The sequence below is a fragment of the Salvelinus sp. IW2-2015 genome, linkage group LG20 (assembly GCF_002910315.2).
Source record: "Salvelinus sp. IW2-2015 linkage group LG20, ASM291031v2, whole genome shotgun sequence".
Taxonomy (NCBI): Eukaryota; Metazoa; Chordata; class Actinopteri; order Salmoniformes; family Salmonidae; genus Salvelinus; species Salvelinus sp. IW2-2015.
The window spans coordinates 60,785,722-60,802,188 of NC_036860.1; the positions used below are offsets into that span (position 1 = coordinate 60,785,722).

General features: G+C 43.6%; 1 protein-coding gene across 1 annotated transcript in view; it reads left to right on the plus strand.

The window, feature by feature from the left end:
• The window catches only part of LOC111981710 (alpha-mannosidase 2-like), a 60,716-nt gene extending 45,328 nt beyond the window's left edge, over window positions 1-15,388 (plus strand). The window contains exons 14-22 of the mRNA XM_024013111.1: window positions 3,246-3,476; window positions 4,813-4,935; window positions 5,190-5,323; window positions 6,979-7,093; window positions 8,281-8,422; window positions 8,940-9,073; window positions 10,068-10,259; window positions 11,912-12,025; window positions 13,085-15,388. Of these exons, the coding sequence (XP_023868879.1) occupies window positions 3,246-3,476; window positions 4,813-4,935; window positions 5,190-5,323; window positions 6,979-7,093; window positions 8,281-8,422; window positions 8,940-9,073; window positions 10,068-10,259; window positions 11,912-12,025; window positions 13,085-13,237 (1,338 nt within the window). The 3' untranslated portion in view covers window positions 13,238-15,388. The remainder of the gene's footprint in view (window positions 1-3,245; window positions 3,477-4,812; window positions 4,936-5,189; window positions 5,324-6,978; window positions 7,094-8,280; window positions 8,423-8,939; window positions 9,074-10,067; window positions 10,260-11,911; window positions 12,026-13,084) is intronic.
• Window positions 15,389-16,467: the final 1,079 nt, after the last annotated feature.

A 16,467-nucleotide genomic window follows, 5' to 3' on the forward strand; every position in this document is an offset into this window, starting at 1 on the left:
ACAGACACATTCACTCACCCCACGCTCCCTCCTCCCTCCCTCACACACACACACACACACAACACCACACACACACACACACACACACACACACACACACACACACACACACACACACACACACACAACACACACACACACACCACACACAACACACACAGACACACACACACACACACTCTCTCTCTCTCTCTCTCTCTCTCCCAGCCATGGATCATCACTGGAGGCTTCGGACCATGGATCATCACTGTAGGCCTTGTACGTGGAGCCGGAACAGGTCTCACTGGACTGAGGAGACGTACTGGCAGCCTGGTGCGTGGAGCTGTCACAGGGCTTACCAGGCTGGGGATGCACACTGGAGGCCTGGTACGTGGAGCCGGAACAGGTCTCACCGGACTGGGGAGATGCACTGGAAGCCTGGTGTGTGGAGCAGGCACCGGATACACTGGGCCGTGGAGGCGCACTGGAGGTCTCGAGCGTAGAGCTGGCACAACCCGTCCTGGCWGGATGCTTACTCTCACCCGGCAAATGTGGGGCGCTGGCACAGGACGCACTGGGCTGTGAAGGCGCACCGGAGACACAGTGCGCAGAGCCGGCGCAGGATATCCTGGGCCGAAGACACGCACCGGAGCCCAGGAGCGCTGAGCCGTCACAATCCGCCCTGGCTGAATGTCCACTCTAGCACGGCAAATGCYGGGAGCTAGCACAGAGCGCACCGTGTTTTCAAAACACTCAAAACAAAATAACAAACGTGAAAATGAAAGCGCACAGTTCTGTCAGGCAGACGCACTAAACAGAAAACAAGATCCCACAACCTAATGGTGGGAAAAAGGACTGCCTAAGTATGATCCCCAATCAGAGACAACGATAGCCAGCGGCCTCTGATTGGGAACCATACTCGGCCAAAAACAAAGAAACAGAAAACATAGAATGCCCACCCAAATCACACCCTGACCTAACCAAATAGAGAAATAAAAAGGCTCTCTAAGGTCAGGATGTGACACCTAGTTAAATAAAGGTTAAATAAAAAAATWAAAAACATGGTCATATTGTTTTAACCTTTTAGGCTAGAGACAAGCTGTTTTCTTTCCTGTAAAGCTGCAAGCATGCCTGTCACTCAGAGGCTGCATGGCAGTGAACTTGCAAAGTCTACTCAGACTAGTCAGTGCTCTTGGTTATAACAATGTATCAACAACATTGCTCACTTTGCACTCTGCTCCAATTTAACAAATGTACAAATGTAAAAAGACTCATCAGGGTCTGGGTTTGCATCCATGCTCGCCATCATGGCTAAATTATATATTTTTTAAACTGACAGAGGAATAGACGAGCATGAAGAGCAGACGGAGAGAAGCAGGTGAGTGAGGACTGGTAGGAGATGCAGAGAGAAGCAGGTGAGTGAGGACTGGTAGGGGATGCAGAGAGAAGCGGGTGAGTGAGGACTGGTAGGAGATGCAGAGAGAAGCAGGTGAGTGAGGACTGGTAGGAGATGCAGAGAGAAGCAGGTGAGTGAGGACTGTAGGGGATGGCAAGAGAAGCAGGTGAGTGAGGACTGGTAGGGGATGCAGAGAGAAGCAGGTGAGTGAGGACTGGTAGGGGACGCAGAGAGAAGCAGGTGAGTGAGGCGGTAGGGGACGCAGAGAGAAGCAGGTGAGTGAGGACTGGTAAGGGATGCAGAGAGAAGCAGGTGAGTGAGGACGGTAGGGGTGCATAGAGAAGCAGGTGAGTGAGGACGGTAGGGGATGCAGAGAGAAGCAGGTGAGTGAGGACTGGTAGGGGACGCAGAGAGAAGAGGTGAGTGAGGACTGGTAGGGGACGCAGAGAGAAGCAGGTGAGTGAGGACTGGTAAGGGATGCAGAGAGAGGCAGGTGAGTGAGGATGGTAAGGGTGCAGAGAGAAGCAGGTGAGTGAGGACTGGTAAGGGATGCAGAAAGAAGCAGGTGAGTGAGGACTGGTAAGGGATGCAGAGAGAAGCAGTGAGGTGAGGACTGGTAAGGGGACGCATAGAGAAGCAGGTGAGTGAGGCTGGTAGGGATGCAAGAGAAGCAGGTGGAAGTGAGAGACTGGTAGGGATGCAGAGAGAGGCAGGTGAGTGAGGACTGGTAAGGACGTGCAGAGAGAAGCAGGTGAGTGAGGACTGGTAAGGATGCAGAGAGAAGCCAGGTGAGTGAGGACTGGTAGGGGATGCAGAGAGAAGCAGGTGAGTGAGGACTGGTAAGGGATGCAGAGAGAAAAGGCAGGTGAGTGAGGACTGGTAGGGGAGTGCAGAGAGAAGCAGGTGAGTGAGGAGCTGGTAGGGGATGCAGAGAGAAGCAGGTGAGTGAGGGCTGGTAGGGGACGCAAGAGAAGCAGGGTGAAGTGAGGGCTGGTAGGGGATGCAGAGAGAAGCAGGTGAGTGAGGGCTGGTAGGGGATGCAGAGAGAAGCAGGTGAGTGAGGGCTGGTAGGGGATGAGGTTGGATGATTACAGCTGACACACGTGATATGTGCATGAAAGTGAAGTGGATATGATTGGACCTGCGGATTCAAGAGACTAGTAGCTGATGCTTCAATTCAACAGAATTTATAAACCAAACCGACTTTATAAATATTTTATAACAGGCGCCAGCAGGTTCTTTAGATCGAGAGGGCTGAAAAAGTTGGTAGTATCATATGAAACGGTACAACGGTATTCTAAAATGTTGGTATCATAAGTGTCATGACGGTTTGGCACTGTGATATTAATGTGGTACCTGTATACTGTTCAACATTAGTATCAGGTGTATTGGGCAGTATCAGGTTATTTGAGGCAGTATCAGTTAGTATCAGGCAGTGTCAGGCAGTATCAGGTAATATCCGACAGTGTCAGGCAGTATCAGTCAGTATCAGGTAGTGTTAGGGAGTATCGGGGAGTATCAGGTAGTGTCAGGCAGGTAGTATCAGGTAGTATCAGGTAGTATAAGGTAGTGTCAGGGAGTATCAGGCAGGTAGTATCAGGTAGTGTCAGGGAGTATCAGGTAGTATCAGGTATTATCAGGTAGTGTCAGGTAGTGTCAGGGAGTATCAGGCAGGTAGTATCAGGTAGTGTCTGGCAGTATCAGACAAGTCTGTGTATGGATGCAGGAACCCAAAGCTGTGGTCTTTTCAGTTTGGACTAGAGATTGATCACCAATGCATTACCATTTTGTGGTGAAACAGAGACGTTTTCTGTTGTTTATGCTTTCTTTTCACATGATCTCATATATTGGTGTTTTCTCTCCCGGGCAGTTGTCCTTCGTAGCTCAGGTGCCAGCGCTGGGTCTTGGGCTGTACCAGTTGAGTACGGCTGTGAGCGGCGGAGCGGAGACGGCAGAGTATGTTTTCCTCAGACAAGGCGGCGAACTATCCGTCAACATGAAGCACTTCACCGTCAACATCCCCCAGGACGCCTCCACCCACCTCAGCATCCACAACCCCCACCTCCAGATCTGGAGCTCCCCCACCACCGGCCTGATGGAGGTAAGCCATGCACAGCACAGCATAGCAAAGCTTAGCACAGCTTAGCACAGCACAGCATAGCAAACAGGGCCTAAAATTAACACCCGACACCTGCCAAATCCGGGTAGATTTTGGCATTGGCGGGTAAGACGTCCATTTCACCAGCCATGTTGGCGAGTGGTCAGGGCTCCACTGTGCAAGCATTTCACTCGCATTTGTGAATAAAAAGCATGATCACCTTTATAGTAAAATAAATGCTGCAGTAGCTGTTTTCAAAGTATTTCTGCAGTTTTGTTTTATAGCTGCTAAATGAATCGCATAAAGTCAAAGAACTACAAATCCTATATAGCTTATCTCGTGCTGCAACACTGCCTGGCTGGGGGCTGTGCACACGTGAAGAGCTAAGAGAAAGATTCATTTTTTAGAAGCGCTGCACACAGGCATACCAGTCGGTCTAATTTACGTGAAACTAAAGTTTACTGAAGTGAGACTTTGTCCTTGTATTTCTTGGCTATTTTACATTGTTTTGTTCACAAGCTAGGTCGTTTTTTCGATGTTTGAGTTTCCACTGTTAGATAAGAGAAGACAACGCTTCTACTAGTCAAACTCAATCTCACAGACACAAACATGACTCCAGACACGCTACCGCGGTAACCTCGAAACTTTTTGTCTCATCTGTGATATTTTGGTTAAAAGACACAGGTCACAAAAAACATTCTGAAACAATATACCACATTACTTGTTACTAGTAATACATTTCTTGTTTTAGAAACATTACAAAGCATGCTCATCTGTTTTTTGTGTTTTTTGTGTGTAATTTTAGCGGGGGGAAAATATTTTGGTTGGTAAAAAATCTGAGTGGCTTGTAGATTTTTAAATACATTTTAAATGCATACATAGTAAAGCATAGCACTGCACAACACAGCATAGCATACATAGTAAAGCATAGCACTGCACAACACAGCAGGGCATTGAACCAGAGTCATAAAGCGTATAGTGACTGTGACCCATAGGGCTTTGCACTGAAAGGTCGCATGGAATATATCCTACTTCTAGACTGTCAATGGGACTGACCGGGTATCAAACCAGGGTTGTCTGTGTGACACAAGAACACATTATTCCTCTGAGCTAAAGCCTAGGCATTAGTTGTGGGATGTCATACGAGCCTTCCGGTCTCAGGCATGAGTACTCATCACATTGTTCATCAAATCAGCTCAGCTACAACAACACACGATACAGAAGGTGTCTTATTATTATAGCGGTAGCTCTGTTCGCTCTCATCATTGATGCCAAACTGTCAGTGTAATGGTGACGATGTAAGTGTTAAATCCCGCTGTCTTCTGACTGACACCCTCAGAGATTGAAGCTGAAAGAGAACGGCTCAGAACACCAGATCAAGGTGGAGTTTGCGTGGTACGGCACAACCAGCAACCGAGATAAAAGCGGAGCCTACTTGTTCCTGCCCGACGGGGAAGCCAAGGTAATCTGACACCTTTATTAAATGTGATTGATGCTCCTTTGTCAACGTGTATCATTGCAGCTGTACTGAAACCATGTGAAGAATAAAGGCTTCAGCTCTTACAGTTGTTCTGCTCCCCCAGTTTCCCGCTCTCTCTTCCCTTATTTGTGCTCCCTTACCAGCATGCTCTCTGTAGGAGGTATTATTGGCAGAGGACGGATGGGAGATGGTGTTAGGAGTGATTTGATTCCCATTGATTTTCTGTGCTCCTCCAGATGTACTCTCCCGCCCGGTCTCCAGTGATACGGGTAACCAAAGGATCTGTGTTCTCTGAGATCACCACTACCTTCGATCACGTGACACACACTTTACGCCTGTATAACGTTCAAGGTAAGGATGGAAATTGTGTGTGTGCGTGCGTGCATCTACAATTGTAAACAGTGGTGGAAAAAGTACCCAATTTTCATACTTGAGTAAAAGTAAAGATACCTTAATAGAAAATGACTCAAGTAAAAGTGAAAGTCACCCAGTAAAATACTACTTGAGTAAAAGTCTAAAAGTATTTGTTTTTAAATATACTTAAGTATCGTAAGTAAAAGTATAAATAATTTCAAATTACTTATATTAAGCAAACCAGACGACACAATGTTCTTGTTTTTAAAATGTATCGATAGCAGCAACGAAGCATTTGTGTTTCGTGAGTCTGCCAGATCAGAGGCAGTACAAAACCCTATTCATCTTTTCATCTGTCTGTAGATGAGCTACATGAAGATTCACTCAGAGAGAGAGAGAGAGAGAGAGAGAGAGAGAGGTTTAGTCAGTGCGATACCATTGAACGGTTGCTTTCATAGAGAAAATGAGTGATGTTGGGTTTTGTGCTTGGTGAGAAAGAGGAAGCTGCTGTCATGCTACCCAGGAGAAAGAGACCCTGAGGGTCCACATGTCAACTCACAGAAAAACAGTCCTTAATTGGACCACCCATGCTGATTTTACTTAAGCTAGAGAGAATGGTTTCATTGCCTATTTTGACCTGAGGTGCAGCTACAGCATACAGTTTTTAGGAGATAAGGTTGCGGGACTTATACTAGAGTTACACCATTATGTTGGTCTCATATTACTGTATTTGATGGCTCAATGTTCAGACTCAATTTCCTTTATTACTTTGGCTTTTACCCAAAGGCCAATCATTTTATGAAAAACTGCAGCAAATTTGTTCAACAGTTTTTTTCCCGCCCCGGTGGATTAATTCAATTGGGTATGTAAAATGATATCAAACAATGTAAGATGTATTCCCAAAAAAGGATTATGTGTTCCCAAAAATGTACTAGGAGACCTTCTGTAATAAGACTATCATTAATACCGTCATTGTAGGCCATCATTGTAAATAAGAATTTGTTCTTAACTGACTTGCCTAGTTAAATAAAGGTTAAAAAATAAATACAAAATTTAAAAATACCTCAAGCCTCAAACCAATATGTCCCATAGCCATGAATAGGAACCCAGATAAAAAATGTATTTGTCGGTATAATTTGGTCGTAAGTCCAAAAAGTCAAAAAAAAAGATCCGGACTATGTTTTACCACAGACCTTTCCTATAACGTCTCTTCCCTGAGAAATGTGTAGCAGCACCTGTGCCTGAGTAATACTGTAAGCACCACAGCATAGCGGTGGTTCAGTGTAGGCTCGATGATTGAGTTCTCTATCTCTCATTCTCTCTCTCGTCTCTCTCTCTCTTCTCTCTCTCTCTCTCTCTCTCTCTCTCTCTCTCTCTTCTCTCTCTCTCTCTCTCTCTCTTCTCTTCTTCTCTCTCTCTCCTCTCTCTCTCTCTTCTCCTCTCTCCTCTCCCTTCTCTCTCTCTCTCTCTCTCTCTCTCTTCTCTCTCTCTCTCTCTCTCCTCTCTTTCTCTCCTCTCTCTCTCTCTCTCTTCTCTCTCTTCTCTTTCTCTCTCTTCTCTCTCTCTCTCTCTCTCTCTCTCTCTCTCTCTCTCTCTCCTCTCTCTCTCTCTCTCTCTTCTCTCCTCTCTTTTCTCTCTCTCCTCTCTCCTACGGTGTGGAGGGCCAGGCAGTGGAGATATGTACTTGGTAGATATAAGGGGGGAGTTCAACCATGAAATTGCAATGAGGTTAACATCAGATGTGGACAGCAAGGATCGATTCTTCACAGACCTCAACGGATTCCAGGTACTGTTACTGTATGACACAGATCTCTGTTTCTCTCTCTCTTTCACTCTCTCTCTTMCTCACTACCACTCTCTCTGCTCAGGCACTGCAGTGCCGTTCAATGAGATAATTTTCATTTGTTTCGTACACACTGAAGGATAAGTGTAGAGGTTAATCGTTCACAGCTGTACAATTCATTTATTCTTGTGTCATTTTAGCGCTAAATGGCTCTTCGAGTGCTTTAGTATGATTTTTAAGTTACCTGAAAGAGGGCAGGAGATAACACTGACAAAATCATTGAGTGAAGAATACATGGACCAAGAGCACACATACAAAGCCATGCAAAGAAACATAGAAAACAGAACCATGTACAGTATACTAGCTACAGCCCAGAGCTCTGCAGTATACCAGCTACTGTCACACATTCCAACCCAAGAAATACTGCGTTTCTTGCTTCTGAACTGGCTTGTGCTTGGTCAATTATGACATGATTAGCAATTAACTATGATAGAAATGGCTATTTTGTAGCATTAGCTTGACATTGAAACTCGTTGAATAGGGGTATATTAGCTGTCCAAGTTCCCAGAAGGGACTTCATTGACGTCTTCCATTTTGTGTCATGACATAAAGTTTTGAATTGAAAACAAAAGCTGAAACGATTTGAATTTGTTCATGGGAGAATCTTCCGACAGATCAGTATTTGAGCGCCTTTGCCAATTAGATACGCTGCCATAGAGGCAGTTTCCCCCCCTCAATCTCTATTTGCATGTTTTTGGCAGTCTGACCTTGATTTCAGGGATTAAGAGGGATTTACTGCCATCAGAGATGAAACGCAACTCAACGCTTAACGCAAATTAAAAACAACAACATACTTGAACAGCTTCCCGCAGCCATTGTAGTCAAAACAAACTGGTCGGCTTAATTAAGATAAAGATCCCACTCAACACACCTGTTCTCTGGTGATTCAGTATGCTTGGGGCCAGGAGTTTTACCCCTACAGGAAAAATTCTGGGTCCTCGTTAAAGTCTAGGGTTCTGAATTTTTTCCTGGTCAGGTCACATGGTCAGGAAGTACTCCTGATGCTATGTCATAGCACTCTTGTTTCTCAAGTACCCACATTGCGCGTCYAGGCTCATTGCACTTCAGTCCATAGCGTCACTGTATAAAGCGTGGGTATTGTGTAACCATGCTATGTATGTTGTCTGCAGATCCAGCCCAGAAGAACCATGGCCAAGCTTCCCCTTCAAGCCAACTTCTATCCCATGACCAGCATGGCCTACATCCAGGACCTCGGTACCAGACTGACCCTGCTCACTGCACAGTCTCTGGGCTCTGCTAGCCTTGTGAGTGGTGAGTGCAAGCCGGTGGATTTGTTTTCTGTTGTCTATTGGAAGGGCGTCAGTACTTCAATTCTCCGGGAAAGATGACATCCCTGCTCGATTCTCAGCTTGCCATCTGTATACCAGTGGAGGCTGCTGAGGGGAGGACGGCTCATAATAATGGCTGGAAAGGAGCTAATGGAATGGCATCAAACAAATAGAACCCACGCGTTTGATGTATTTGATTCCATTCCACTCATTCCACTCCAGCCATTAACACGAGCCAGTCCTCCCCAATTAAGTTGCCACCAACCTCCTGTGGTGTATACAGTACATAATGTCATCAGCTATTTCGGCACCAGGATGTGAAAAGAGGGGGAGATACAGTACGACTCGATTTAAAATGAGTAAAGTTTCTATCATGCTGTTTCTGGCCAAGCTTTAAAAGACATAACGTTCTATACTTTGATGAATTTCTCTTATGTGACCAGAAGACAACGTGATATCGAAATATTTATGAAGATAACTTTTGACCTTTTACCCTCCAGGCCAGTTGGAGGTGATTATGGATCGTCGGCTGAACCAGGATGATAACCGCGGGCTGGGCCAGGGTGTCCTGGACAACAAAGTTACCGCCAGCACTTTCCGCCTGCTCCTGGAGAAGAGGGCCAAGACCGATGGGGTACTTACAACAGGAGTTTGAGATTGAGCTCACTACATATTCCGTTTTATAATTTTCATACTTACTGTAGTTTGTAGTTCTACTGTAGTTTACTGATGTTCACTGACTTTTGAAGGTCAATAATGGAGACTTGATTAACACTAGAAAAGCCTTGCCTCGAGGGACGTCAACATCCTAAAAGTCTAAGAAATACATTTCTTATATGCTATTGGAAAAAGTGTCCTTTGATTGTGTTTATTAAGGTCTTAAGTAACATCATAATACGAAATAATTATTATTTCAAATAACATAATAGCATTTTCATTATGTTATGTTACTTTTGGCTATATGGAAAAACCACTAAAACACCACAATTCAAGAGTCAAATCCATCACAAAGAAATCCATTAGCATTTTGTTTTGGCAGGTCTTAAGAAACATTATATAAATAAGGAAATGTTTTTCAAAAGAACAGAATAACATATTTTAAGTTGTATTACTAGTCTTTGCTTAGTAGGCTGAGCTATGCTGCTCATGTGGTAAACAAATGGAACAGCGGTTATTCTTGGAATTTTGAGAGTTATTTGACAAAGGTAAGTGTTTTAGAAACTTCAGAATCCACTCTTTCTGATACTAGATATAAATCAAAACATCTTACTTGCATGTGACTGTAGGATTTGAAAAAGTGACTTTTTGGCGCCCTGTTTCCCTGCCTCTGTGTCAATTCCATGCTGTGCCCATCTCTTCATCTACAATTTGACAGTTGATAATATTGTCACCCATCAGACTATTGTCAATTTAATCTTGTCTTTAGGAAAAGTCAAGGACGGGGGACATGACTTTAAAAATGGCAGAGTAAAAAAAATGTACATTTGTTTTGCGTCCACATGACACTCATCTTTTCTAGTGTTAAGACATTAGGGTTAAAACATTGTCATGTATTACATTATGATCATTCCTCTCTTTTCCCCCAGAGTATTGTCTTAATGTCCCTGTCTCTGCTTTGATATTTCTAGGGGGAGAAACGCTCTCCCATCAGCTACCCGTCTCTGCTGAGTCACGTGTCGTCGCTGTACCTGAACCACCCTCTGATCTCCATGGCTGTCAGCACGGAGGCACAGTCCCTGTCCTTGTCCGCCTTCACCCCGCTGGCCTCATCGCTGCCCTGTGACATCCATTTGGTCAATCTACGCAGCATACAGTCCAAGGTAATGCTACAGAATACTTCCTTACTTCTCTTTTCTCCCTGTGGAGCATCAGTCCAAGGTAATGCTACAGAATACTTCCTTACTTCTCTTTTCTCCCTGTGGAGCATCAGTCCAAGGTAATGCTACAGAATACTTCCTTACTTCTCTTTTCTCCCTGTGGAGCATAAGGCCGCAACAAGCTCATGCTTTACATTGTTACTCGTATATCTGTGTAGTAAGGCTTTAATTACATTGCATTTACATGTTGTTTTGTAGTGTTTTAATCATTTCTTTGTATTTGCATATTCATGGAGTTGAGACATGAACCGTTCCAATTATGTAGCTAGTAACAAAAAACGCTCAGGTAATTTGCTACTGTATGTAAAACCTGAATAACTATGTAATAATATGTTAATACAATGTTGTTACTAGAGTAATTACAGGGTTTCTACACCAGAGCAAGTTCATAGAAAGACTAAGAGTTACCAAGTTTTCTAAAGTGATGACTGTACCGCTGTGTTCTCATAGTCATGCTTTTTATTAAGATCCGCCTTGGCTGTATTGATTTAAACCTACCTATGTGGAATCCTGGTTTCATCTCTTGTTTGTTAGGACTAAACACACACTCAGCACTCCTCCTTTAATTGTCCTTATATCATCTCTGTAAATACACTACATCTCTGTGTTGTACATCTTCTATAATCTCCTACTTTGTTGTCGCATGGCCTGTTAACTCTGATGATAGAGCTGTCTCTCATGTCAAAGATCGAGCTAATTGTTCTGCTGAGAAGGGGAATCTGCTGACCAATTTGCTGAATTATCGATTGTAAAGACACGCTCTGACATCCAATTTGACTCTGAGAACAAATCAAAAGAGGAGACGGTAGCGTGAAATGTGTTAGAGACGAGGGCTTTGTATGGATTGACACGAATACTCACATGATGACACCACTGCCGCTACTACCAGCCCACTTAGTATGCACTGTGGCATCTCTCCATTTACTCAGCCAGGGACTGTGGATGGAAAATAAACACAATTTCTGGAGGGAGGGTGAAATTGACTTGGACTTGTGCTGTCAGGTAGTAAACTACAGTAGTTACCCTGTTTCAGAGTCAGACCTGGGTTTAAATACGATTTGAAATCTTTAAAATACCTTAAGCGTTTGCTCTCGCCGGCCTGGAGTTCCAGATAGGAGCGTTTGCTCTCGCCGGCCTGGAGTTCCAGATAGGAGCGTTTGCTCTCGCCGGCCTGGAGTCCCAGAAATAGGAGCGTTTGCTCTCGCCGGCCTGGAGTTCCAGGATAGGAGCGTTTGCTCTCGCCGCCTGGAGTTCCAGATAGGAGCGTTTGCTCTCGCCGGCCTGGGAGTTCCAGATAGGAGCGTTTGCTCTCGCCGGCCTGGAGTTCCAGATAGGAGCGTTTGCTCTCGCCGGCCTGGAGTTCCAGATAGGAGCGTTTGCAGTGTTGAAACTACTCTATTGGTCCATTAAGCCAGTCAGTTTTTGAATAGTATGTGAACCCAGGTCTGTTTCAGAATCAGCTCCTCGAACATGGCTGTGGAAATGCAGCTGACCTGTGAAAGGGTGGTCTCTATAATTGCTCCAGTGTTGAGGCTGGGGGGGGGGGACAGTTGGGGTCTTTGTGGGGACTGAATCATTTGTCACTGGTCCTACAGGAGGACGGGGGTGGTCCGTCGGACGAGGCGGCTTTGATTCTGCACAGAAAAGGCTTTGACTGTGCCCTCTCGAATAGGAACACAGGGCTACTGTGTGCCACCACGCAGGGGAAGGTAAACCTGCCACACACATGCCGACACGCTGACACACACACAGGAGCACACAGGCACAGGCATACACACACAGAGAGACACCCGTGCATGCATGCACACAAACACGCACATGCACACAAAAATGAAAGAGATATACTGAAAAGAAATTAACTCAACGTTTAAAGTGTTTCATGAGCTGAAATAAAAGATCCCAGAAATGTTACATATGCCCAAAAATATTATTTCTCTCAAATGTTGTGCACAAATTTGTCTACATCCCTGTTAGTCAGCATTTCTCCTTTGTCAAGATAATCTGTCCATCTGACAGGTGTGGCATTTCAAGAAGCTGATTAAACAGCATGATCATTACAGAGGTGCACCTTGTGCTGGGGACAATAAAAGGCCACTAAAATGTGAAGTTTTGTCACACAACACAATGCCACAGATGTCTCAAGTTTTGACGGAGCGTGCAATTGGCATGCTAACTGCAGGAATGTCCACCACTGTTGCCAGAGAATTGAATGTTAATTTCTCTACAATAAGCCGCCTCTAACGTCGTTTTAGAGAATTTGTCAGTACGTCCAACCAACCCCACAACCGCAGATCACATGTAATCACACCAGCCCAGGACCTCCACATCCGGCTTCTTCACCTGCAGGATCGTCTGAGACCAGTCACTCAGACAGCTGATGAAACTGAGGAGTATTTCTGTCTGTAATAAAGCCCTTTTGTAGGGAAAAAGTCATTCTGATTGGTAGGGCCTGGCTCCCCAGTGGGTGGGCCTATGCCAATTCCTGTGAAAACCATAGATTAGGGCCTAGGTAATTTATGTCAATTAACTGATTTCCTAATATGAACTGTAACACAGTGAAACCTTAGAAATGTTTTGCATGTTGCGTTTATATTTTTGCTCAGTATACTCAAGCTTATTAATATCTTCTAAAATAATAGGGTATTTCATCATGATCAAAGCCAGCGTCAAATACTTTTATTAAACCATCAACTCCTTTTATAATGGGTTCTCTTTTCCAACATGCGGTTATAACGTCATTGTTCATGTTTGGTTTGGTTCTCTCACAGATCCACACGGAGAAGCTGTTTTCAGAACTGAGATTCCAGAGCATCATCCCTGTATCCCTGACTCTGATGCATACGACTGAGGGYGGGTCGAGCAAAGAGGAAATCAGACTGAAACCAATGGAGATCAGCACATACCGCGTGCAGCTGACATGACAGCTGGCCAGTGAGCCTAGTCAGTGCCTGCCATGGCACATGCCCAAAATCTGGCCTCTGTTCCTGTGCCGAAAAACATTGTCAGCGAGGCTATGCAGAAGCCTAGGGACATAGTACATCCTTGGAACAGACGGAAGGAGGGAAAGAGGAAGAGAGAAAGAAAGAGAGAGGGAGGAGGATTAGGAAGAAGAGAGGGAGGAGGGGAAGAAAGGAGAGAGGCAGGAGGAAAAGGAAATGGATCTTGATTAAGCTTCATTCTAAAAGTGCAATATGATATTGTTTGAATCCAGTATCCTTAGTTATCCTGCAGTCTCAGGTTCTGTATGTGTTGCGAACYTTTGTGTTGCAATTTCACTTGAACTCACTCTACTGAGAAGACCACGGCTCCAGATTTCCTTTTCCACTAATATGATTTTGTACAATGTGATTCCTTGTCTTGTTTTACCAAGGTATGGTTTCAATCATAGTGAATATTGCTTAATGTCCTTGGCATGCCGAAAAAAAGATTTGAACACCAACTGATTCTAAATATATATTTTTTATATGTTTCACTGCAAGTGAGATGCTGTTTTTATTTTTCCAAAGAGCAAAAATGTGCCTTATTTCTCAATTTCATAATGAGCCCAATGTACATATGCTTATATGTTGTTCCCCTTGGAGAAAAATGCCTGTTAGAATTTACTATCAATGTGAAATTACTGCAGCAAATAGTTGTTATATAATTGACATGTGACATCACATTCATTGATATAGGTCTGTTATTGTGACCTTCATATACGTATTGTTGTGAATTATCCCTTTTTTGTTGTTTTACACAGCTCTTGGTACAGCGCACCAGTCAGTCAGATGTTTTGATCAAGAAATGTTCAAAGGTGTATCAATAATAAAGCCTTTTAATCAGTTGCAGTTGCAGGAAAACGGCACCACGGGTTGACTTGGAATGTTCACACTGTGTTGAGGTGTCACTGTGAAAACAGACACACCCCACAAGCTGTTCCTCTCTGGGAAAATGTCCTAATTGGATGTTGATGAAAAAAACACACCTGTAGTGTTAACTTTCAAAGCCGGTTTCCCAGATATGGAAAAATCCTGGTTCTGCATTAGAAAGCACTTACAATGGAAATTTGGCATCGAACATGCTTTTTAGTCCAGGACTAGGCTTAATCTGTGTCCGGGAAACCGCCACTCAGTGTGGTTTATTATAATCTGCAATTGATTGAATTGGGGCCTACAGCCTAGATATCAAACTATGCAACTGATCCAACTCACCATTGATACCGTATATGCAGCAATCCCCTCTTTTCTCCTCATGCAAATGAATGAGTTGAATCCTCTAAATCTACAATAGTTAGTCATTACATTCTTGAGACACATTTTGTTACTATGGCATAAAGCGTACGACATGCCAAAGGTCACAAACTCTGTCATATTTGCGCAACTGTTTTTGTTTTGTGCCGTTCTTGCCTGTGATCTTGGCTAACAGATGTAATGCCTTAAACTGGTACCTTGACTGAGCCATTTTCAAATCCACTTCAACATGTTGCCATGGGGTTTTTTAATTCATGTTTTGAACACGTTTGTGAAGTTCCAAGGAGATGGAAATGTTCCCTTACATTTCCTGGGGTGTTTTGAGGTGAGCGTATCTTATGTGTGATATGGAAGAATGCCTAGCTATTCTGGTGGTCAAATAATTGCGCCTTCACTGTCATGGTAAGGAAATAGAATTCTTGGGACATTGGTTGCTCATTTTTTTGAATGTCTATTTGTGTCAATGTAAATTAATGTGGAAATGGTTGTTCCGTAATGTTTGAATGTGAATGGGAATGTCAAAGCTAGTTTAATAGTTCTATCACATCTGATTAAATTATGGGAAACACATTTATTATCTCCTTTATGAGCGACAAAAGTCAATTTCAAGACAGAAGCTGGTCTAGGATGATTTGAAATCAAAAGCATATTTGAGAAACAATACACTTTACTTGCTATAGAATTGTAATTGTTCTCTTGTCTGTATTTGAAACTCAGCATTAGGGTATGGTGTTATGCGCAAATCTCTTTCTACCAATGTTGCTTGTTGAGAGTAAAATGTTGTCATTGTTTATCTTTCTGTAAATGTCACATAATGGGAGAATAAAAAATAATGAAATCCAAGTTAGTTTTGTCGATTAAATAAAGTGCATAAAACCATTTGCACTTGTTCTATGCAAGACAATATTTCCCCCAAAAAAGGAACTCAGTCCGGCTTTCAACTTAATCTTAACAGCTGTAATAGTAGGCTGCACAAGGTGCAATTTCAAAATTGGATAGTGCATTGTCAGTTTTCCTCTTGTCATGCCAGTCATTGCACAGTCATAAAGTTGAAATTGGAAGTTGACATACACTTAGGTCGGAGTCATTAAAACTCGTTTTTCAAACACTCCACAAATTTCTTGTTAACAAACTATAGTTTTGGCAAGTTGGTTAGGACATATACTTTGTGCATGACACAAGTCATTTTTCCAACAATTGTTTACAGACAGATTATTCASTGTATCACAATTCCAGTGGGTCAGAAGTTTACATACTGTACACTAAGTTGACTGTGCCTTTAAACAGCTTGGAAAATTCCAGAAAATAATGTCATGGCTTTAGAAGCTTCTGATAGGCTAATTGACATAATTTGAGTCAATTGGAGGTGTACCTGCGGATGTATTTCAAGGCCTACCTTCAAACTCAGTGCCTCTTTGCTTGACATCATGGGAAAATCAAAAGAAATCAGCCAAGACCTCAGAAAATAAATTGTAGACCTCCACAAGTCTGGTTCATCCTTGGGAGCAATTTCCAAACGCCTGAAGGTACCACGTTCATCTGTACAAACAATAGCACGCAAGCATAAGCACCATGGGACCACGCAGCCGTCATACCGCTCAGGAAGGAGACGTGTTCTGTCTCCTAGAGATGAATGTATTTTGGTGTGAAAAGTGCAAATCAATCCCAGAACAACAGCAAAGGACCTTGTGAAGATGTTGGAGGAACAGGTACGAAAGTATCTATTTCCACAGTAAAACGAGTCCTATATCGACATAACCTGAAAGGCCGCTCAGCAAGGAAGAAGCCACTGCTCCAAAGTCGCCATAAAAAAATCCAGACTACGGTTTGCAACTGCACATGGGGACAAAGATCGTACTTTTTGGAGAAATGTCCTCTGGTCTGATAAAACAGAAATAGAACTGTTTGGCCATAATGAACAT